Raw genomic sequence first — 23,459 nt, 5'->3', positions numbered from 1 at the left:
TCTAGCAGGAATTCATTAAATGTTTTTAATACTGCAGCTTATTTTGTCATCTGAGATTCTAACAGATGTCTCAAGGATATGGCTAACAATCTGATGGCTATGCGACAATAAAAATTTAAAGAACTAAAAATCAACATATTTTAAGAATTCTAGGGGGAAAAAATCAATGAAACTTATAGCCCTAAGTAACCAAAAGTTTCCAGAATTATGAAAATAAATACTAAAAAGAATTTTATGAAAATAAATATTAAAAAGAATTTAAACACTTACCCTATATTTATTTGCACCAAAAATTTTTTGTGTCACACTAGTGATTTCTAATGATGCATCAAAATACAACAGCAATTCTTTCCCTTCTCTTTTACTAATTTTTACTATGTTTTTCAGAATTATGGTCAGTAGCTTCTTCGATTCTCTCACTGTATACAAAGAAATCACACCTATTAGTTTATATTCATTTCTACGATGCCACTCTCTAGGTATACTATAAATAAGAAAGTCATGTAGCATAGTAATTAAATTGAAGGGAAATAACATTAACTTCTATGATTTAACAATCAATTCCAGTACTAAAGACTAATGCAAACAACTCAATTTATTTTTCAGAGTCTCTGTTTCCTGATCAATAAATTACAAACTAATATAATAACTAATTAGCTAAAGCCCTAAATATGCTCTGGACACTAACAGGTTCTTATTTTCCTTGTATTCTTATATTCCTAGAACGTATCTTAGAAAACTATTTGCTTAATTTAAAAGAGTCAAACAAAGAAAATAACTTTAGTCCATAAATATGTTTCTTGGCATAAGAATCTATTCAAACATTTCTCTTAAATCCAACTGTTACAAACAAGTTGACAGTAAAGAACTGTCAAAAACCTTGAGTGCCAGGAAACTGTGAAGAAGAATCAGTGCAGTCCCTCCATTAATTTGTTGATCCACTGAAAATACTGTAAGTGCCAGTTTATAAGAGGTATTTACCTCCCTTCCTCCAAAAATTCACCAAAGAATCACTCAGCATCAAATTAATGTGCCTGTATTATGGACTAAAGGCCACATATCGTTCTGTCCTACTTCTGATGGTGCTTCTATTGATAACTGACAAGTTGCCACACCTGTCCCCAATGTACATTTTTGGGCAGGAGGAAAACATTCTGATGGAGATGGAACATACCAAGTAGAAAAATTTGTCTCTACATCAGGAAAGCTCTGCTGGCTACTTCATGACCTAACCTACAGGACAAATGTCCTATTGGCTATAAAATTCTGATTCCTATGAGGCTTACTCAAGCAGAATATGTGTTATTTGTTTTTGCAACTCTATGGTCATGAAAAACTTCCACAGTAATGTCCTTTGATGGTTATAAGAATTATTAATTGCTTGAAGATAGTAGTGACTGTTTCTAACTCAAAGAGTGCTGGTGGTTTTATTTTGGGGGGAAAAAAGTTTCAACAGTAACAAGTTTTCAAGCTTCAGAGATGAAAGTTTGAGTGACTTTGAAGACAATAATGTTTTGAATTCTGATGAATATTAGAAAATTTATAATCCTTATGGATATTTTTTATTATTATATTGCTCTGATATGACTTTTTTTCTGCAGCTTACCACGAACTTACAATACATGCAATATTTGTTTCACTGCTTACATAAACATAGTATTAGAATTACTTCAAATATTTCTGAATGCTTTGTACCTTTTTGTACAAAGTATTCTCCACATATACTGTGACTATATAAAGAATTTATTGGTATTTGTTATATTTTATTGTGGGCTTTGTTGAAATTTTTGGTATTTCCTTTAACTGCCTGGAGTATATCATGGCTTGCTTTTAATTAGCAATAATACTGACATAGCAGAAAATTTATTTTGTTGCTTGCTAAAAAGCCAAGTATTTTGGGGCGCCTGGGTGGCACAGTCAGTTGAGCATCCAACTCTTGGTTTTAGCTCAGGTTATAACCTCGGGGTTGTGAGATCGAGCCCTGTGATGGGCTCCACACTCAGCGCAGAGTCTGCTTGTAACTCTCTCTCCCTCTGCCTCTCTCCCCACCACACATGGGCATGAACGCACATGCTCTCACTTTCTCTCAAATAAATAAATCTTTAAAAAAACCTAAGTATTTATAGTAAACATATTTATATGAGATTCTAGTACACTATATGAATATAATAACATTTTCTCCTGCGAAGGCATTTTAAAAAAAAATTTAAGATTACCCATGGAGCATTTTATAAATTCTTACATATTATATATAAAACAGTCTGTCTGTAATCCATTACACTGCTGCTTCCCATCCCCTCAGTCTGCAACTAATCAAATTCTTTTTCACTAGAAATATTAATTGATTTCCAGGTTCCACTTTTTTTTTTTTTTTTTTACTTCCATGAGAGCCATTCATTCAGATATTGCCTGTTCCATATAGGTTACACTAGATTACTACTTTACTACAAAGGATATTAAAAGATACACATGAACAGCTAGGTGAAGAGATACACAGTGTGAGGTCTGGAAGGGTCTGGAGCACAGGAGCTCCTGTCCCTGTGAAGTTTTCTGCACCACCCTCCTGGAATGAAGATTCATTCTTATTCACCAACCAGGAAGCTCCAAAACAAAAGAAAACAAAACAAAACAAAAAAACCAAACAAACCAAAAAAACTTTTTTTTTTAAGATTTTATTTATTTATTTGACAGAGATAGAGACAGCAGCGAGAGAGGGAACACAAGCAGGGGGAGTGGGAGAGTTCNAGAAGCAGGCTCATAGCAGAGGAGCCTAATGTGGGGCTTGATCCCATAATGCCAGGATCATGCCCTGAGCCGAAGGCAGAAGCCTAACCACTGCGCTACCCAGGCGCCCCCAAAAAACTCTTTTTAATCCATAAAGAACTTGATTTTTTATAGAAGTGTCCTCACAAAATTAGGGAGAGTTATATATTGGAAAATAAATCTTAAAAATCAAATTACACTATTGGGGCGCCTGGGTGGCACAGCGGTTGAGCGTCTGCCTTCGGCTCAGGGCGTGATCCCGGTGTTGTGGGATTGAGCCCCACATCAGGCTCCTCCGCTGTGAGCCTGCTTCTTCCTCTCCCACTCCCCCTGCTTGTGTTCCCTCTCTCGCTGGCTGTCTCTATCTCTGTCAAATAAATAAATAAAATCTTTAACAAAAAAAAAAAATCAAATTACACTATTAAAACAATGAAAATAACTTTTCCCTCCCAATTATGGGCAACTACATTTGGCAAGATGCAAAAGACGGAACTTTATTAGGAAGCGGCAGCAGTGATTAGCATGAAGATAAAGGGGAGAAATTCAAAAAATGTTAAGAGAAATACATGAACATGAAAAATCATTAGTTGAGGGAAAGGAAACAATCAAGAATGGCTACTGTATTGGGGGACCTGGAAGGTCATCATACCATTTGTCAAAATAGGAAATAAAGGAGGAATATATAGAGCTTAGCTGAGAAATTAGGAAAAATGATTCAAAAATGAAAGTGTAGTCAACAGTGTCAAAGGTGGGGGGAGGGTCAGTATAAGGACTGAAATTGTGCATACTGATATTAGTAATAAAATTAACTATTATTTTGACATCTAAAATTTCAGTGGAGTGGGATGGGAAACAATGTAGTAAGAGCAGGACTGAAAAGCAGGAGAAAAAAAAAAAGATTTAGTAAAACTCTCTCTCAAAATTGGCCATGAATGGAAAAAGAATAAGACAACTAAAGGAAGACGAAGNAGATTTAGTAAAACTCTCTCTCAAAATTGGCCATGAATGGAAAAAGAATAAGACAACTAAAGGATGACGAAGATCCAAGTAGGCTTTTTGTTTTAAAATGCAATAATTTAGGTCCCATAAAAATATAAGATATTAAAAAAAAAGACGTAAAATTTAAAAAATGAGGGGTGCCTGGTTGGTCAGTGGATTTTGATCTAGAAGTTTTGGGTTCAAGCCCCAAGATGGGTGTAGAGATTAAAGAAAATAAAAATCTTGGGTGCCTGGGTGGCTCAGTCGTTAAGTGTCTGCCTTTGGCTCAGGTCATGATCCCAGGGTCCTGGGATCGAGCTCCCCATCAGGCTCCTGCAGGAGGCCTGCTTCTCCCTCTCCCACTCCTCCTGCTTGTGTTCCTGCTCTCCCTATCTCTCTGTCAAACAAATAAATAAAATATTTAATAAATAAATAAAAATAAAAATCTTTAAAAAAACAAGTATGGGAGAAAACACTATGCTAAATGAAAAATGCCGGTCACAAAAAAATATATACTGTATGATTCCACTTAAAACAGTCAAATTCACAGAAGAAAGATGCAGAATGGTGGTTACCAGGGTATGGGTGGATGGAGAGAAAAGGGAAGTTATTTGATGGGTATAGAGTTACAATTTGGCAAGATGACAAAAGTTCTGGAGAACTATTCCACAACAACGTGAATATACTGTTGAACTGAACTATACACTTAAAATAGTTAAGGTAATAAATTTTATGTTGTGTGTGTGTATGTATATATGTATATATATGTGTGTGTGTGTGTGTGTGTGTGTGTGTGTATATATATATATATATTTTTTTTTTTTTTACCACAATTTAAGAAATTGGAGAAACTGGGTGAGGGGGTACATGGAAACTTTCTATACTATTTTGGTAAGTTTTCTGTAATCTACAACTATTCTAAAATTAAAAATTTATCTTAAAAAAAGACCCAAATCAAACTTCCAGAGATGAAAAATACAATAGGCGAGGTGAGCATTATACAAGATAGGACTAGCAACAGATTAGATACTGCTAAAGAAAATATTAATGACCATGAAATACAGCAATCAAAAAATATTCAAATGAAAAAAGGGGGTGGAAATTTGGGGTGGAAGGAATGGAGAAACTGCAGAATCAGTGAGCTGTGGGAAGATTTCAGGTAGCTTAGTGTATGTGCAATCAGAGTCTCCAGAGGCAAGGAGAAGGAAAAAAATCAGCAGGAAAAGAATATCTGAACAATACTGGATACAAACTTTAAATTTGATGAAAACTATGAACCCACAGAACAACCAGCCTCAATGAACCCCAAGAACAAACAACATGAAGAAAATCACACTAAAGCACTATATTGAAACTGTTTAAAACTAGTGATGAAGAGAAAATCTTAAAAAGTATCCAGAGTAAAAAGACTTTAAATAAAATGGAACAAACTAGAGAATGACAATAGACTTCTCAGAAGAAACAACACAAGCCAGGAGAAAGTAGAGTAACATCTTTAAAGTAAACTGAACTGAAACAATAGGCAATCTAAAATTTGATATGTATCAAAAGTACTTTTCAAAAATGAAAACAAAATAAAAGATTTTTCTGAAATATAAAAACTTAAAGAACTCATCACCAGTGTCTGTACTACAAGAAGTACTAGAGAAGTCATTCAGGGAGAAGGAAAACAACAGTAGATAGAAATCTGAATCCACACAAAGGAAAACTGAACACTGGAAATGGCAAAGGTGTAGGTAAATACAAAATACTAAATTTTTAATCCGTTTTAAAAAACCTCTTTAAAAGCTAATTGACTGCATGAAGCAAAATATCATTACACCATATTGCAAAGGTTCTGACACATGCAGAAGCAAAACAACAGCAAAGAAACAAACAAGAACCTTTTTGTCTACTGATAGCAATGGCACGAAAGCCAGGAAAGCAGAAGCGCAAGTGCACTGTTGCGGGTTCCTGTGCTACACATAAAAGGGTGTACTATCACCTGAATATACACACTATTAAGTTAAAGATGAATAAAATAAATCCTAAATCAACCACCAATTAAAGCGGGTATAAAGCCAACAAAGGAGATATAATAAAATCAGCTTCCACCCAAGGACAATGGAAACAGAAAAACAAATTCAAACTAGAGTAAGCAGAAAAAAAAGAAAAAATAAACATAAGAGCAGAGATTAACTAAATACAAAATAGAAAAACAACAGAGAAAAATCAATGAAACCAAAGGCTGGCTCTTTGACGATACCAATAAACTGATATTCTTCTTATCAAACTGATTAGGAAAAATATATATAAGTTATAAACATTAGGAGTGACAGAAAGGCCATCATAACAGTCTACAGAGAGTAAGAAGATACTAAGGACCATAATAAACCACTTCATACCAAAAATTTGACAATATGAATAAAACGGACAGATTACTTGAGAGACGCAAATTATTAGCTTACTCAAGAAGAAAGAGATGACCTGAAACACTCTCTATTTATTAAATAAACTGAATTTGTAGTTAAGAGTCTTCAACAAAGAATGGTGGGAGCCCAGACTGCTTCACTGGCAAATACTAGCAGGTACAAGAAAGAAACAGTATCAATTCCACACATATTCTTATAGAAAACTGAAGACAACGGAAAACTTGCCAATTCATTCTTATGAGGCTAACACTGCCCTCATTCTGAAACTGAAAGACATTACAAGAAAACTATAGGCCTTCTCATGCATAGAATACCAAATTCGTAGGTTAATTTTATAAATCAATTCCAGTAATACATAAAAGGATAATGTACCAAAACCAAGTGGGGTTTATCCCAACAACACAAAGTTGGTCTAACATTTGAAAATCAATGGATTTCTATTAAGGAACCAAACAAGAGGAACCATATATAATATCAACAGGTGCAGGAAAAGCATTTCCCCAAATCCAACAGGGTTTGTGATCAAGGAAGTCCCTCGCAGCAAATTAGGAATGAGAATTTCCTCAGTTTGACAGAGGGCACACATGAAAAACTGTCACCATAAATACTTAGTGGTGCAAAAAAGGAATGCTTTCCCCCTCAACATCAAAAACCAGGTGAAGACATCCACTCTCATCACTTCTACTCAACAGTATACTGAAGGTTCTAGGCAATGCAATAAGGCCAGAAGGTATGATTGACCATGTGAACTGTCGCCAAGGATGTCAACTGGAGCTCTTATACACTGGTGGTGAGGATGTAAAATGGTAAAACTGCTTGGGACAACCATTTGGAAGTTTCTGACAAAGGTAAACATATATCTATGCTTTGACACAGCCACTACACTCCCCAGTATTTACCCAGGAGAAATAAAAGCATATATATACATATACATAAAGGTAAGTATACATGAATACTCACAATAGCATTTTATAATAGCTGAAAATTGGGAACCTTCCAAATACTCATCAAAAGGTGAATGGATAAACAAATTGAAGTATAACCATACCATGGAATACCACTCAGCAATAAAAAGGAATAAACTATGAATACATGTAATGTGGCTAAGTCAAATATATATATCTAAATGTATTACTACATAAAAATACAGAAATATGTCATGTATAAATGTACATATTACATTTGTATAAAATGTATATTTATATAAAATATGTATTATATATTTTTACATGTATATTTTATATATTACATATAATACATATAATTATATATATTACATACACTAACATAAATATGCATATACATAGGTAATATTGAAAGGAAGGACCCAAAAAAATTGCTATATGCTGTATGATTCTATTTATAGAAACTGCAGAAAATATAAACTTGTCCATGGTAGAGAAAACATCAGTGACTTCCTAGGACTAGATCTTCCTGGGGATAGATCCAAAGGAGCATAAAGAACATTTAGGGGGACTGGATATATTTACTACCTTGAATTGCATAATAGTTTTATGCATGTTTATACACATGAAGACTCACCAACTTCCTCAACCCGATGGAAGATCATCTACAAAAAACCTTCAGCTAACATCACGTTCGAGGGTCAAATACTACATGTTCTTCCCTAAGCAAAGATCATGAAGAAGGCAAAGATGACCACTTTTATCAATTCTATTCAATACTATACTAGAAGTTCTAGCTATTGCAGTAAGGCAAAGGTAGGAACAAAGGAAGGTGGGGGAGAATAAAGGGAGGAAAAAATAAAGAGAGGGACAGAGGAGAGGTGGGGGAGAGGGACAAAGGAAGGAAGTTCATTAAGGGCGGGCGTAAGGATCAGAAAGGAAGAAGTAAAACTGCATCTCTATTTGCAGAGACCATAACAGACTACCTGGAATATCAGGAATCCACGCTACAACTACTAGAACGAAATAGTGACTTTGGCAAGACTGTAGGATACAAGGTAAGTATTTCAAAATCAATTGTATTTTTGCATATCAGCAGAAAATATCTGGAAAATGAAATTAAAGATCAATTCTATTTACAATCATATCAGGTTAAGATTGAAGACTTGGGAATAAGTTCATCAAAGGATGTGTAAGATTTCTACACTAAAAACTACACGGCATTATTGAGAGAAATTAAAGACCTGAATAAATGTAAAGATACATCGTGTTTGTGGACTGAAGAACTTACCATTGTTACAAAGTTGTTTCTCCCCATATCAAACTACAATTGCAATCATAAACCTAGCAGACTTTTTATTGCAATTTATAACTTCAAAAGACATACGGAAATACATAAGGTCTACAATTTCTAAAACAGCCTTGAAAAAACCAGAATGTTGGAAGACTTACACTCTCTGATTTCAAGACTAACTGTAAATCTACAAAAATTAAAACAGTGTGGTACTACTGGCATAAGGAATGGCAAATAGATCCATGGGATGGAGTACAGCTTCAAGAGATGAGATATGCACTATCAGTCATTTGATTTTCAATAGGGAATCAGTGAAATCCAGTGGGGAAAGGAAAGCCTTTTCATCAAATAGTACTGGAATAACTGCATGTCCATATGAAAAAATGAACCACAACTCCTGTTATCATACTATAACCAAATGTTAATTTGAGATGGCTCATAATCCCAAACATAAAAACCACAAAGTTTTTATAGACAAAAGAACATCTTTGTGACTTGGTTGTAAGCAAAAATTACTTAGGTCACACAAAGCAATAAGCACAATGAAAAAAGTGATCAAGTGGACTTCAAATTTAAAGACTTCTGCTCATGAAAGATACCCCTAAGGAAATAAGTAAGCAAGATGCAGATGGGGAGAAGATACACACAGAATATCTATCTATCAAAGGATTGCTACCCACATATGTAAGAACTCAAAAACTTAATTAAAAAAAGACAGCCTAGTAAAAAAAGGACAAAATATTTAAACGGATACTTCACAAAGGAATATATATTAATGGCCACCAAGCAAATGCAAAAGTGCTCAACATTTCTGGTCAAGAGGAATATGCAAATTAAAACGATCACAAGATACCACATCCCCATTGAAATGACTAAACTATATCTTGGTACCAGTCTGCCAAGTTGTAGGACTTTGCCAGCAATGTTAATACAATTCCAGTTATGTCAGTGCGGGAGCTGGATGTTTTTGGATCTAATCAAACTAATTGGATAAAAGGCAAGAGCCTTGAATATATTGACAAGAAAGTGATTGGTCACAGGTTTTAGACTAGATAACGAAAAGAAGTTCAGGAAGGAGTTAGGAAATTGGGGTGGGGGAAATGTGGGTTCAGCGAATATTGATGATATTGAACTACCAAATTTATGAATGTAAATATATGAAAATGTTGACTTTGTTTTCATTAGTCTGTTTTTTCCCCAGAGAGCATGCAACTGCTACTGCATGCTATCAGAGTCAAGAGGAGAGTTAGAGAAAACAAGTTTAATACCTTCAATGCTGTATATTTGTACTTTATCCTCAGGCACAGTCACTGCTTCCCACTGATGATCCTGAAATTTAAAAACAGGTTTGACCATAAATAACTTACTCCTGCTTTAAATCTTCTTTAAACACCAGTTTAAAAACTTAAAAGTTATACAAACAATAAAGTTATTTTTTAAGTATCACTAAATAACACATTTCTTGTTCCATCAACTGTGTAATATATTACATGTGTCACATTTAATCTATTTATCCACTTTTATAAAGGAAATACTGGTATGATTTCATAGTATAAAGGTATAATTTTTGTTTTTGACCAAAAAAGGAATTACTACCATTAATATTAGAGGATATCCTTTTTAAAAATGTTACCAAATCCTGTCATTTATGCCTTTGAAATAGTGTGAAATCCTATGCATTCCTCAATTCCCACTTGCTGATTAACTGTCCTTAAATTCAAACACTGAATGCATATGAATAATCACTGTATTTTCCCCTTCCCCCTTCCACATGCTTTCATTGAAAATGTATATAACAGAATAAACTAATACTGAACTCATAAAAAAAGCTATGGGAAAAATTAGATACCATTCCCAAAAGATGAGATCCTAAAACCTTCCACTAATCTTGTGAGGAAAATAGATCCCCTTCTTTTGTTAAGGACAATTCATGTTATAGAAATTCACCTGAATCCTCAATCTCCTCACTAACTCCCTCCACTTCTTTGCCTTACTTGAAACCAGTCCATATGCTGAGGGCACCACTACCATTGTGGCATCTCCAGTTAAGGTGCTAACTCTCCCTTACCTTGAAGCCTCAGGGTTGGGAGAAAAGTGTCCCTATCCTCTTCTCTGCCCCAAAGCTTTGAGCAGCTTCTTATTTTCTATGTGTAAAAACACTTGCTCCTTTGAGGCACATTCCAGGTGGTTGTTAACTTCAAAGTGATGCTTCCTGGTTTATTGCCTTTTTTTTTTTATATTATGGAAATTTTCATAATTTTTATTTTTATTTTTTGTAACTTAAATTCAATTAACATGTAGTGTATTATTAGTTTCAGAGGTAGAGTTCAGTGATTCATCAGTCTTCCATAACACCCAGTGCTTGTGACATCACATGCCCTCCTTATAGTCCATCACCCAGTTACCCCATCCCTCCACCCGCCACCTCCCCTCTAGCAACCCTCAGTTTGTTTTCTATAAAGAGTCTCTAATGGTTTGTCTTCCTCTCTGATTTCATCTTTTATTTTTCCCTCACCTCCCCTATGATCGTCTTTGTTTCTTAAATTCCACATCTGTGAGATATGATTGTCTTCCTTTGATTGACTTATTTCGCTTAGCATAATACCCTATAGCTCCAACCACGTTGTTGCAAACGGCAAGATTTCATTTTTTGATAGCTGAGTATTCCATTGTGTGTGCGTGCGTGTGTGTGTACACACATATACCACANCTTTTATTTTTCCCTCACCTCCCCTATGATCGTCTTTGTTTCTTAAATTCCACATCTGTGAGATATGATTGTCTTCCTTTGATTGACTTATTTCGCTTAGCATAATACCCTATAGCTCCAACCACGTTGTTGCAAACGGCAAGATTTCATTTTTTGATAGCTGAGTATTCCATTGTGTGTGCGTGCGTGTGTGTGTACACACATACACCACATCTTTATCCATTCATCTGTTGATGGACATCTGGGCTCTTTCCATAGTTTGGCTATTGCGGACATTGCTGCTATGAACATTGGGGTGAAGGTACCTCTTAGAATCACTACCTTTGTATCTTTGGGGTAAATACCACTAGTGAAATTGCTGGGTTGTAGGGTAGCTCTATTTTTAACTTCTTGAGGAACCTCCATACTGTTTTCCAGAGTGGCTGCACCAGCTTGCATTCCTACCAACAGTGTAAGAGAGTTCCCCTTTCTCTGCATCCTTGCCAACATCTGTTGTTCCCTGACTTACTAACTTTAGCCATTCTGACTGATGTGAGGTGGTATCTCATTGTGGTTTTGATTTGTATTTCCCTGATGCCAAGTGATGTGGAGCATTTTTTTTCACATGTCTGTTGGCCATTAGCATGTTTTCTTTGGAGAAATGTCTGTTCACGTCTTCCGCCCATTTCCTGACTATATTATTTGTTCTTCAGATGTTGAGTTTGATAAGTCCTTTACAGATTTTGGATACTAGCCCTTTATCTGATAAGACATTTGCAAATATCTTCCCCCATTCTATAGGTTCTCTTTTGGTTTTGTCAACTGCTTCCTTTGCTGTACAAAAGCTTTTTATCTTGATGAAATCCCAGTAGTTCATTTTTGCCTGTTTCACTTGCCTTTGGAGACATGTCTAGCAAGAAGTTGCTGTGGCCAAAGTTGAAGAGGTTCCTGCTTGTGTCCTCCTCTAGGATTTTGATGGATTCCTGTCTCACATTTAGGTCTTTCATCATTCTGAGTTTATTTTTGTGCATTGTGTAAGAAAATGGTCCAGTTTTGTTCTTCTGCATGTGACTGTCCAATTTTCCCAACACCCTTTGTTGAAGAGACTGTCCTTTTTCCATCAGATATTCTTTCCTGCTTTGTTGAAGATTAGTTGACCATAGAGTTGAGGGTCCATTTGTGGGTTCTCTATTCTGTTCCATTGATCTATGTGTCTGTTTTTGTGCCAGTACCATGTTATCTTGATGATTACAGCTTTGTAACAGAGTTTGAAGTCTGGAATTGTGAAGCTATCAGCTTTGGTTTTCTTTTTCAACATTCGTTTGGCTATTCAGGGTCTTTTCTGGTTCCACACAAATTTTAGGATTATTTGTTCCAGCTCTGTTAAGAGTGTTGATGGTATGTTCATAGGGATTGCACTGAATGAACAGATTCTTCTGGGTAGCAAAGACATTTTAACAGTATTTGTTCTTCCAATCCATGAGCATGGAAAATGTTTTTCCATTTCTTTGTGTTTTCTTCAATTTCTTTTATGAGCATCCTATAGTTTTCAGAGTACAGATCCTTCACCTCTTTGGTTAGGTTTATTCCTAGGTATCTTATGGTTTTGGGTGCAAATTGTAAATGGGATTGACTCCTTAATTTCTCTTTCTTCTCAGTGTATAGACATACAACTGGTATCTGTGCATTGATTTTATATACCACTACTTTGCTGAAGTCCTACATGAGTTATAGCAATTCTGGGGTGAAGTCTTTTGGGTTTTCCACACAGAGTATCATGTCATCTGCAAACAGTGAGAGTCTAACTTCTTTTTTGCTGATTCGGATGCCTTTTATTTCTTTTTGTTATCTGATTGCTGAGGCTAGGACTTCTAGTACTATGTTGAACAACAGTGGTGATAGTGGACATCCCTGTCCTGTTCCTGACTTTAGGGGAAAAGCTCTCAAGTTTTCTCCATTGAGAATGATATTCACAGTGGGCTTTTCATAAATGGCTTTTATGATATTGAGGTATGTTCCCTCTATCCCTACACTATGGGGAGTTTTAATCAAGAAATAATGCTGTATTTTGTCAAATCTTTTTTTTTTTTCTGCATCTACTGAGAGGATCATATGGTTGGGAGGCAACTTTAAACATTAGATTGAGTTACCAGAGAATATCTGTATAAAGAAGCAATATTTATACTGAACTCTAAATGGAAAGAAACTGAGATGCAAAGATCTGGAAGTTTCTGGGCAGAAGAACCAGCAAGTAGAAAGATCTGAAATGGGCAAGATCTTTGTTAAATAGAAAAAAAAAATGAATGTGGCTGGAACATAGTAAGCATAGAGAATGGTCTGAGATGTCAGAGAGATAGCCAAGGGCCAGATCACAAAGACTCTCATACACAATGTTAAAAAGACAAAAGAAGGGTTTTTAAGCAGCCACTACATGGAGAATGGCTTTTAGGAAAGTCGAAGAATACAGTGAGAATGTACTGCTATAGAAATCCAGGAAAGAAAGGACTCTATGTGTTTTGGAGGAATCCCCCTGCATTTCTAGGTTAGTTTCTAGCACATGGCAGGCATTTAACATTTATAAATGCATTTTATACTATCCCTACCATATATCATACTTAATTGCTTATTTTCTTGTTGGAATCACCCATTAGACCAAACTGAGTGAAGGCAGGAACTACATCGATCCTATTCTGTCCTCTTCTCCCAAAATTAAAGTCCATTTCTAAAGAAAACCCAGTTAAAAAATATTCCTACAAATCCTGCTAGAATAAATACACCAATAAAAACTGTCAGTGATCCTGAGAAGAAGTGCTAATATTTGGAACTCAATTTTAATTAAGCATTCTATGAAGGTGCTCTAAATAAAAAGAATGGACAGTACGCGGAAATACTCTGGGCATTTGCTTAATGTCTGTCTATAGTTTACCTGGAACAAAAAGCAGGATTTTACAAGAGACAGACTAAAAAGACTAAATCCTCATTAAAATATCAGCAACCACAATGAGATAAGTAAATGCAGATCAACTCTTATTTGGATTTTTACAAAGTGACTATACATCCAGACTAAAAATGTGTCCATGGACCAAATATTAAGTGGTAGCTATTTGGAAACAATGGCTCAAGAATTCTCCTCAGGTTAAAGAGAAGTCAGTAGAAAATATACCATCTGGTTGGAAGGTTTAAATATAGCTACAATATAGCACATAAAGAACTAAATCATTCCCAAATACTACCGTAAGAATCAATATCTCGCTATTTTCAAACAGAAGATTTTATGAATGGATAAGACCATGCGTCAGTATTTGATAGAATATTTTTGAGTGCCTCTACATTTGAATGTTATCTTTTCTAGATTCCAGTTCATATGTTCATAGGAATGTTAAATGTTATGTCATTAACATGTAATTTATTTCTGAAAAATATTAGGTTAAAAAACTAGTATTAAAATCTAACATTAATTTTTCTGTTGCAATAAAACACCAGAAATAATCTTCACTTCGAATTAACTGAATGGGTTACCATGCTAATCAAAACTACAAGGTTAATATTGAAATCTATTAAAATAGCTGGAAAAATAAACACAAAAATCCGTGTTCTTAAATTAATACATTTAATACATACACATATACAAACATAAAATAGTAGATGGAATAAAGCTTACATCATTATCTCCAGCAATGTAGAATGATAAAGTCTGGCTCCCAAGATTAAAATCTATCCAAAATTCCTCAAGTTTTTCATCTGAAGGTATTTGCAACTAATAAAACAAAAATAAAAAAATTATTATATACTATGATTTTAAAAGTGACAATAGAAAATTATGACTATATTATACTCATGGTTGAGGGTTTTTTGTTTGTTTGTTTTTTTAAAGAAAAGAGGACAGCCACAAGGTGAGGTAAGAGAAAGAGCAGATGAGTATTTAAATCAATTTAGAAACAGTCAAAAGAAATGCTGCTTTAATACCTTACACAGAAATTAGCTAGCTCCAAAAAAATCACAAATATTCCAAGTAAAAAAAAAAAAGGTTGAAAATATTAGTCTGAACATATTAATGAATGGTAAATCAGTAATGGCCTTGACTTAAAGGAAAAAAAAAATTGAAGCACAGCCTTTATGTTTCAGTTATCCTTGGCTACAAATATGTCACTTCATTAAATGGCTCTTAGACACAGAATACTAGACCAGCTATATTTATGATCCAGTTACAACTATTTTTAACATTCTTGTCAACTTGTAACCTGTAATTCACTAGACCATGTATCAAAGTTCATCCAATAACTAAAACATGTTAAATTTAAAACTTACCTCATATTTACCGAGAAATGCTGATAAACAAGGAAACGTAAAGACCCTGAAATAAAAAGTATGTTGTGTTAAATAAATGTTAATAAGCCTTCACGTTATACGCAACTAATGAATCATCGATCTTTACATCAAAAACGAGGGATGTACTGTATGGTGACTAAGATAATAAAAAAATATTATTATAATAAAAAAAATAAGCCTTCGCACTATAATCTTTTTTTTTTAAAAGATTTTATTTATTTATTTGACAGAGATAGAGACAGCCAGCAAGAGAGGGAACACAAGCAGGGGGAGTGGGAGAGTAAGAAGCAGGCTCATAGCAGAGGAGCCTGATGGGGGGCTCGATCCCATAACTGGGATCACGGCCTGAGCCAAAGGCAGACTCTTAACCGCTGTGCCACCCAGGCGCCCCCACACTATAATCTTGACTCACCATAGAAATCATGTCTAGGATCAAAAGGAAATCAGGCTGTGGTCCTAATGATTTAAATAAAATCGTATCTCCTTCTAAACTAAAATAAGAGTTTAATGGAAATTTGTTTGTTTGGAAAAGTATATTGAGGATACCACTCAACCTCCCATTCTGACTAGAGTAATTATATCAATTTACTTTTTATGCTATTGACTAGGAGTAGAAATTCCTAATTTAGCTTATATTATTAAGATAGTGGAAGCTCCCATAGGATTTACATGGGAAAAGAAGAGTAGAAGTGAATAATACAGCTAATAAAAATGACTGAATTCGCCAAACGCTTTCTTGGTCAGATACTTTTTATTATAAGTACTTAACATATAATCATCTCATTTAATTTCTACAACAAACATATGAGGTAGGTATCATTAGTATTCTTACTTTACAGCTAAGGAAACTGACGCAAGTAAGTTTAATAATTTGCCCAACATTAGAAGAGGGGAACCTATGATTCAAATCCAAATAACATGATTCCCTGCACTCAACCCTCATTCTGTCTTTGTTTCCTTAATAAGTAAAGTAAACTTATTCATCCAATAAAGGTGTCCTGAGCATCTATAATATGGTGCCAGGCAATGAACTGCAAATACTGCTCGTTACTATCCAAAGTGATAATTACATTTCATTCATGCCCATTCCTGAAATTAAATAACCTCAGAAAGAGGTAGAGTGCATTAATTATAAAAAAAGATAATTTGTTTGCTATATGTTTTTATTCCAGTATGTGGATGAAGGAAGTAGCTCAAGTAATACTTATACAGATTTTTATATTCCTAAAACACTAAATTTATGATTAGGTATATGTAATTCTGAAATACAATAAACTAATTTCATTAATACTAAATAAAAATGCATGTTTCCTCTAAAAAGTACAAAATAAGACCAGTGGGAGATGATTTCAGTCTACCAGTGCAGTAACTTATTACATGGTGTTACAATAAGATATTATTTTAAATATCCCCGTGCATTTTACATCCCAAAAGACCAAATAAATTTTAAAAGTTCAACACTGTGTGCTCCCTCTTGAGCTAGTTCCTTATCAGTAAATGGTTGAATACTGTATTAAGTTTACCTCCTCTTGTCTCCAAGCATGCCATTTACAAGGTTGAGAAATACTCTGCAATCCTAATTTAAAAAAAAGAGACTTTTAAAAAGCATAGTAATAAAAAAAAACCTGTTGTTAATTTCTTATTTTTATACTACTTACTGTTTCAAACTCAGAGTCTTTAATTCCTTTAAATGCATTAGCAATAAAATCCATTGAAAACCACTGATACGCCAATTCTTGTCTTTGTTTCTCTGTAGTCATTCTACACAGTGCTTCTACGATACCTACTTGTAAGTCATAATCTTGAAAAAAATTATTAATGTATTATTGGAAATTATGAAAAATAAGTTTATAAAAGAAGGAACATATTAGTGTCATTCACTCATCTTTTGCCATTTTGTTCATATGGATAAAGACATATCTTATCAGTACAGAAATGAATACAGCCCAGATAACAAGTTTACTAATGGAAGAAAGGAGTAAATCTTTTTTTTTTTTAAAGGATATTTGAAAGAAACTCCTAAATAGTCAAAGACTCTGTCATTTCATTATTAGAGATGTGAATTGCTAAATAACTCATACGATAGCCTATAAATCACAGAAGGTTTTACTGTTGTATTATGGCTATAGTTATTCCAAAGTACTTTAACCAGTGGTTTGTTCTGTACGCCAGTCACTACAAAATTTTCTCATATGAAACTTAGAAAAGATTGAGCTCTTTTAATGAACACATTCTTTAAAAACAAATCTCTACGTCCCCAAAATATTAAACCTACTAATTCATAAAACATCATTTGAGGAATTTCTTAGGAAAAGTAATTCAAATATGTTACAAAATTAAGTTATTATTCATAAATCCACCATTAGGTAAGATTTATATTTGAAGACTCCTAATGTCATATTTAGTTATTATTTTAGTGTCACAGATATAGATTTAATCACCTATTAGTCATTAAAAATTGCTTGATTGTACATAGTTCATAATTCCCTCACATAATCTCACTACATTACAATGTTAATATTATTTTGACTAAATAGGTATTATATTCTATTAATAAATTTGGAATAATTTCAAATACAAACATTTTGAAAAAGCATACTTACCTCCAGCATCTAAAATCCTTTCTCCCATACTACTCCTGTAAATCAAAAAAACAGATTACATACTAAACTAGTACCAATTAAAAAGCCCACATATTTGGGGGGAAGAAAACTTCACTAAAATTTACAATTGGCTAGTATCACAGACTTATGCAGAAAATACAGCCATAAACTGATTTAGAAATCTACATCAGTTTTAATTATTAATGCAACTAATGGTTGTCTTACAGCCTTATAAAATATCCTTTAAATTCTTGACTTGAACCACGAATTAAAGCAATATAGTACAAATTATTACATGAGAATTAACATTTCTTGGTTAGAGAGTATTTTCCTGGCATCTTGAGGCATTTTGTCAAGCATAGCATTCATTTTTTTCAGAGTCTAGAAAAGAAAAAAAGATAATCCATCAACTTTATATATTCAGTGAAACATTAAGTACTTAGAGAAATATTCTAGGTATACAAACTTAGAAGCCTATTTTTTTTTTCTTAAGCACAGCATTTTATGCAAGGAATGATGGAGAAGGGTGGAGGAAAGAATATAAAGTATAAAATGGTGAATACAAAAAAAAAACCCATGAAACAAAGGATATCAAGAACAAAATATACCATGATTCCAGTTATACTCTTTGCAATAAGACATGTTTATTACTCATAAGAACTAAAGAAGCAAAAACTATTACCTGATTTATATTTGTTCTTATGGTTATATATATGTACACACATATATATACTAATACAGGTTATTTTTAGCACTTAAATACTGAGAACTCCTAATATCTGGATGGTATAATTTATTTTCATACGAGCTATACGCATACACAAACACAGATGGCTATGAAGTTTCAATAAATATTTGGGTAACATTTATTCATCACGTCAGGCAATGAATTAAGACAACAGAAATACACTACATAATTAATTTAGTACCAAGAAAAAATAATTATTCATTTTGATGAATTGCTACTAAATTTGCTTCACTCTCTCATTTTTAGGTTTTTTAAAAAAAAAATCTAACAGATGACTTTACCTCCTGCTGAATACAAATATTCACTCTTGAGTCAATAACCAGGACACAGATTCGAGGCACGAAACTTTCCACTACTTGCCTTTTACCTGAAAGTGTTAAATCATTAATAAATGTGTATTTTAAATTCTTTTAAACGGCAATCTTTTCTTATATGAGTTAATGAAAGAATGTACTAGTTCAGAGAAGGCCCACTGACTGTCTTGGGCAGCAGGAAACATGAAATCCACTCCTAGTTCTCCCACTAACTAGATATGTGGCTTTGAAAAAACACTTCAATAGATTTGACTCACCTTAACTCTGGCAAAGACATAATTTCAGATTCAGCTTCTCCTTTCAGTCCTAAGGTAGCAGGACTTTTTTCAGGTGAAATAAATATAGTTCAAAAGTGGAAATTTCTATCGTGAAGTTCTTATGAAAACTGGCCTCATTAATTTAGTCATATATCAAAAGTTCCATAACAGCCATGAACACTCCTCAATATAAAGATCTAAATATCTTGAGTTTTCTAAAGTTAACCCTATTCTCAAAGGACAAGGCTTTATCAATACTAAATATATTCAGAAGAATTTGCCACATGCTATTTCATAATGCAAATTAAAAAATAATTTTAAATAATAGCAATACAACAGAAAATATACGACTTTCCAAAGTGACTACACTGAAGGTAAAAAGGAATAAAATCACTCATATAGGTAAAAGGATGTAATTATTTACTTAAAAAAAAAAACACTTGGATTACTTCATAATCACTGGTACTTTAGGGCTGTTTTCTTCCCTAAAAACTTAAGAACTTAGGCTAGATTTTATGTCAACTGTAAAGCAATCAATGAAAAGGTAGCATTAACTACTATTGAAGTAAATGCAATTGAGCTTTTGAAACTTTTTGGCTTTGAAGGCAAATTGTTCCTTTCACCAGCCTCAATGACCAATCCTAGGTAATTATTTTATCTCTGTTGGTTGAAGAAGAATTTGTTAGACTGCTTGCTTGGCATAAAACAATGGCCATTCGCAAGTGAGGATGAGTTGTTACGTGTTGTACATACTGAAAGTTCTGTCCCATTAGATAAGAGTTGGCAAATCAGGGCCCACAAACCAGCTCCACCCCACTGCCCATTTTGTATGGCTCTAGTATTCATCAGCAGCTATTCTACGGAAGTATCGGAGTCACTGAAGCAGGAGTATCAAAGTGAGTTTCATTCTATTCTCATGAACTTAGCCAATATCAAGTACCACTGAATGGCTTCAGTAATTAGCATGGGCCACAGAGTTAATGTTTCTTAATGAATTCAACCCAAAATTACAAGGCAAGAATTGTTCTTATATTAGAAACTTGTACTTCACTAAAGTCATTTCAATGAAAGTAAGGTTATCTGAATCACAAGTACTGCCAAACTTTTATACATTTCCCAGGCTGTCAAAAATTAAAACAAGGAGTGACATCTCCATTCCCACACATATTTACAGGAGTACATTTTTTCTAGGCTCCAATTACAGGTCCTGCAGCATTTCTGGACACTGATGAAGTACAAAGGAAATTTCCATATTTCAAAATCTATTTAAATGTTCAGCTGAGGGGCTTCCACCTAGCCTTCAGTTGAAAGTGATTCATCTGCAATGCAATGACATTCTAAAAGGCAAATATTAAGAATCTAATATAATTTCATAAATGCTTTCCAAGTGATGAACATGCTCAATTAAAAGTCATGCTCATGAATTGATATCAGTATTTGGCATTATCTGCATGAAAAGACATTTTCTAATGCAATTTACATAAAATCTCATTACAGATAAGCATAAAAAATGAACATTTGCAATCAATTCTGATAAGAGCAAACATTAACTCTGAGCCTTAATTAAGTGAAATGTCATCCCCTCAAAAGAGTGTTATCCTCATTAGTTGACCTATATTACAAAAACACTGTATGTATCTTGAATTGTATCAGTAAGATATCTGTGGGAATCTGTTCTCTTTCTTGTTATAGAAGTACCTATAGAATATCGTTGATTTCTTTTGCTTGGCCCTATTATGAAGCTTAAAATGTTTACTATCTGGCCCTTTACAGAAAAAGGTTGTTGATCCCTAAATTAAATAGATTCCTAAAATTAGGACAATACTCTGAGGATTGCAAAATTATACTAAAACCCTAATAGCAAGTTATTGTTTTAAAAGAAATAAAATGTTTATTATACCTTCATCATTGATGTCATGTATGACCTGAAAAAAAAGTGAATATTTAATTTATAATTATCTTGTATTATAAACCATTATATTGTATTGATTCATTAGTAAATATTAAAATAGTATTAAAGTAACAGATCACATTTGAATTCACCATGTAATTATTTTTTATTAACTATTTAATTGTATTAATCAGAATAAGTGCTTTATACAATCTGAACAGACAAATCCAATCAAGTCACTAATCAATCTGCTAGGAACTTTTAGGCTCTGGACATACAGAACACAAATTGTATTTTAAATAAACACATGCTTGTAAGATTGGTTAATCAATGTGGCTTTACCATCAAAAGATCAAATAAGTCTTCTATCATATTTATAACCGTCTCATCTTTTGAATTTCCTCGACTGAGAATAATCTCCTTTGATTTTTCAAACCACGCAACCATGTAAAAAAGGAAATGTATACATTAGTTACTTTGAATTAAATTTTAATAACTTAAGAATGTACTTATCTTGCATAAACAGTAAACCTAGGAATAAAGAAACATAAAAATAAAAATCCCAGTATTGTATGAAAAGAAGTTTTATGTTTTTAAACATCTTTGTTGTTTTCATTTTTTGATAATTCACTATATTTTACCAGTTTAGATGGGAATAGATGAACTAATCCTAAGTCTAGGCAGAAGACCTTGATTTCCCCTTTCAAATTCCTAGTTCAGGTACATTCATTAGTAGATGAAAATAAATTATCATCATGAATTAGATTATTTTGGCATTATTACTATTTGAAAAGTTTTGGTGTTATTTTACTTTAATTACTTCACGTATTTGAGAATATACTACTTCCCAGGTACTGTTCTCAGAGCTAGGTATACAAATGAATAAAACAAAAATCAATATCCCACATTTTAGCATGGGAAACAGATAATAAACGATATAAAAAGAAAAACAAATTAGACAGTAAATAGATAAAACAAGTAAAAGCCTCAGGGAATCTTGTGGCCTTAAATTCACATGATCATCAAGGAGCCTGGTGGATTGGGTGTCCTTTTGATCTCTATCTTTGCAACATATAGCTCAGGTTACAAAAATACTTATTTTACCTACAGTTTTATGTAAACTTCCCCAAATTTATTTTTCAACTGTTTGAACATTTTATTAGAAAACACACCTTGAATCCTATTTCCCCTCACATAAATATTACATATTCCATACTTATCTTTTGGACCAGTCCTTGTTTTATCATAGCTGTAAGTCCACCTTGCCCCAATATAGTGATATTTTTGCCACATCTTCCAAAAGAAACCAAAATGGTTGAAACTGCTTGGATATCCTTTTTATTAAGCTCCTAAAACAAAAAGTATACATTTAAACATCTGTAAATTTAAAATAGTGTGGAACTGGCACTGTGCTAGGAGCTTTGTAATCCTCACAAATCCTCAAAGTTAGCTACTACCATCATGTCCATATTGTAAAGTACAGAAGCGTGGTTTAGAGAAGCAAGGCCTAAAGCCACCCAGCCCGTGAATGACAAACCCAGCACAAAAAATGCAGATTTGTATAAATTCAAGAAACTTTAGACTATGATACAATGAATCAGTTCCCTTCCATTCCAAAAAGCTCTATGTATTTAACTAATGGAAATAAGAAATTTTTACTCAATCTTGTAGATTCATAACAAATTTTAGGTACTGGGGTAGACTGTCAATAATCACTTTTTCTCCTGTATAAAAATGCCTTACATATAATAAATAAAGTCCAGGATTTTGGATAATTTTGGTTTTATTTTTGAAAGCACCAAACACTGTCCCCATAACATGAAGAATATGCTGATAGGTTTTTTAGAATAGTTTTTCAAACTTCAAACAGGTAAACTATTTTTCCTCAGCTTAGGTAACAATAATGGTAATGCTAGGTAAACACAGCTTTTTGTATGTTGTATTTCAAGAAGAGTAGTCTAATTTGTTATTTGGGACTATTCCGTTTTTTTAAAAGATGAGCACTTATTTATATAATTAAAAGATTGCCAAACCCTTTTTATTCATTTTTTCCAATGGAGTATTTCTTCCTAGAAAGAGTAATCCCAGCCGCGCTCGGGCGCTGGGAAGCAGTAGCCACCTGCACTGGGGAGCGNATTTGTTATTTGGGACTATTCCGTTTTTTTAAAAGATGAGCACTTATTTATATAATTAAAAGATTGCCAAACTCTTTTTATTCATTTTTTCCAATGGAGTATTTCTTCCTAGAAAGAGTGTAATCCCAGCCGCGCTCGGGCG

General features: G+C 33.5%; 1 protein-coding gene across 22 annotated transcripts in view; it reads right to left on the bottom strand.

Moving 5' to 3' along the window:
- SYCP2 (synaptonemal complex protein 2) overlaps positions 1-23,459 on the bottom strand; it is an 89,872-nt gene that overhangs the window by 44,972 nt on the left and 21,441 nt on the right. For 20 of the 22 annotated variants that reach the window (XR_004619419.1, XR_004619420.1, XM_034640040.1 and 17 more), the window contains 12 exons: positions 22,403-22,531; positions 21,525-21,629; positions 21,192-21,216; positions 19,002-19,087; positions 18,268-18,353; positions 17,973-18,007; positions 17,028-17,170; positions 16,893-16,945; positions 15,349-15,394; positions 14,702-14,797; positions 9,620-9,680; positions 271-419 (listed from right to left, as the gene is read on the bottom strand). Coding sequence is in view for 20 of the 22 variants with exons in the window: in XM_034640040.1 (XP_034495931.1) it covers positions 271-419; positions 9,620-9,680; positions 14,702-14,797; positions 15,349-15,394; positions 16,893-16,945; positions 17,028-17,170; positions 17,973-18,007; positions 18,268-18,353; positions 19,002-19,087; positions 21,192-21,216; positions 21,525-21,629; positions 22,403-22,531 (1,014 nt within the window). In the remaining 2 variants the exon portion in view is untranslated. Of the gene's footprint in view, positions 1-270; positions 420-9,619; positions 9,681-14,701; positions 14,798-15,348; positions 15,395-16,892; positions 16,946-17,027; positions 17,171-17,972; positions 18,008-18,197; positions 19,088-21,191; positions 22,532-23,459 lie in introns of all 22 variants that reach the window. The other 2 variants (XM_034640055.1, XM_034640054.1) reach the window with 2 other exon arrangements.

The sequence above is a fragment of the Ailuropoda melanoleuca genome, chromosome 13 (genome assembly GCF_002007445.2).
Source record: "Ailuropoda melanoleuca isolate Jingjing chromosome 13, ASM200744v2, whole genome shotgun sequence".
Taxonomy (NCBI): Eukaryota; Metazoa; Chordata; class Mammalia; order Carnivora; family Ursidae; genus Ailuropoda; species Ailuropoda melanoleuca.
Note: the sequence above shows the minus strand (reverse complement) of the source record. Positions and strands in the feature narration are given on the sequence as shown.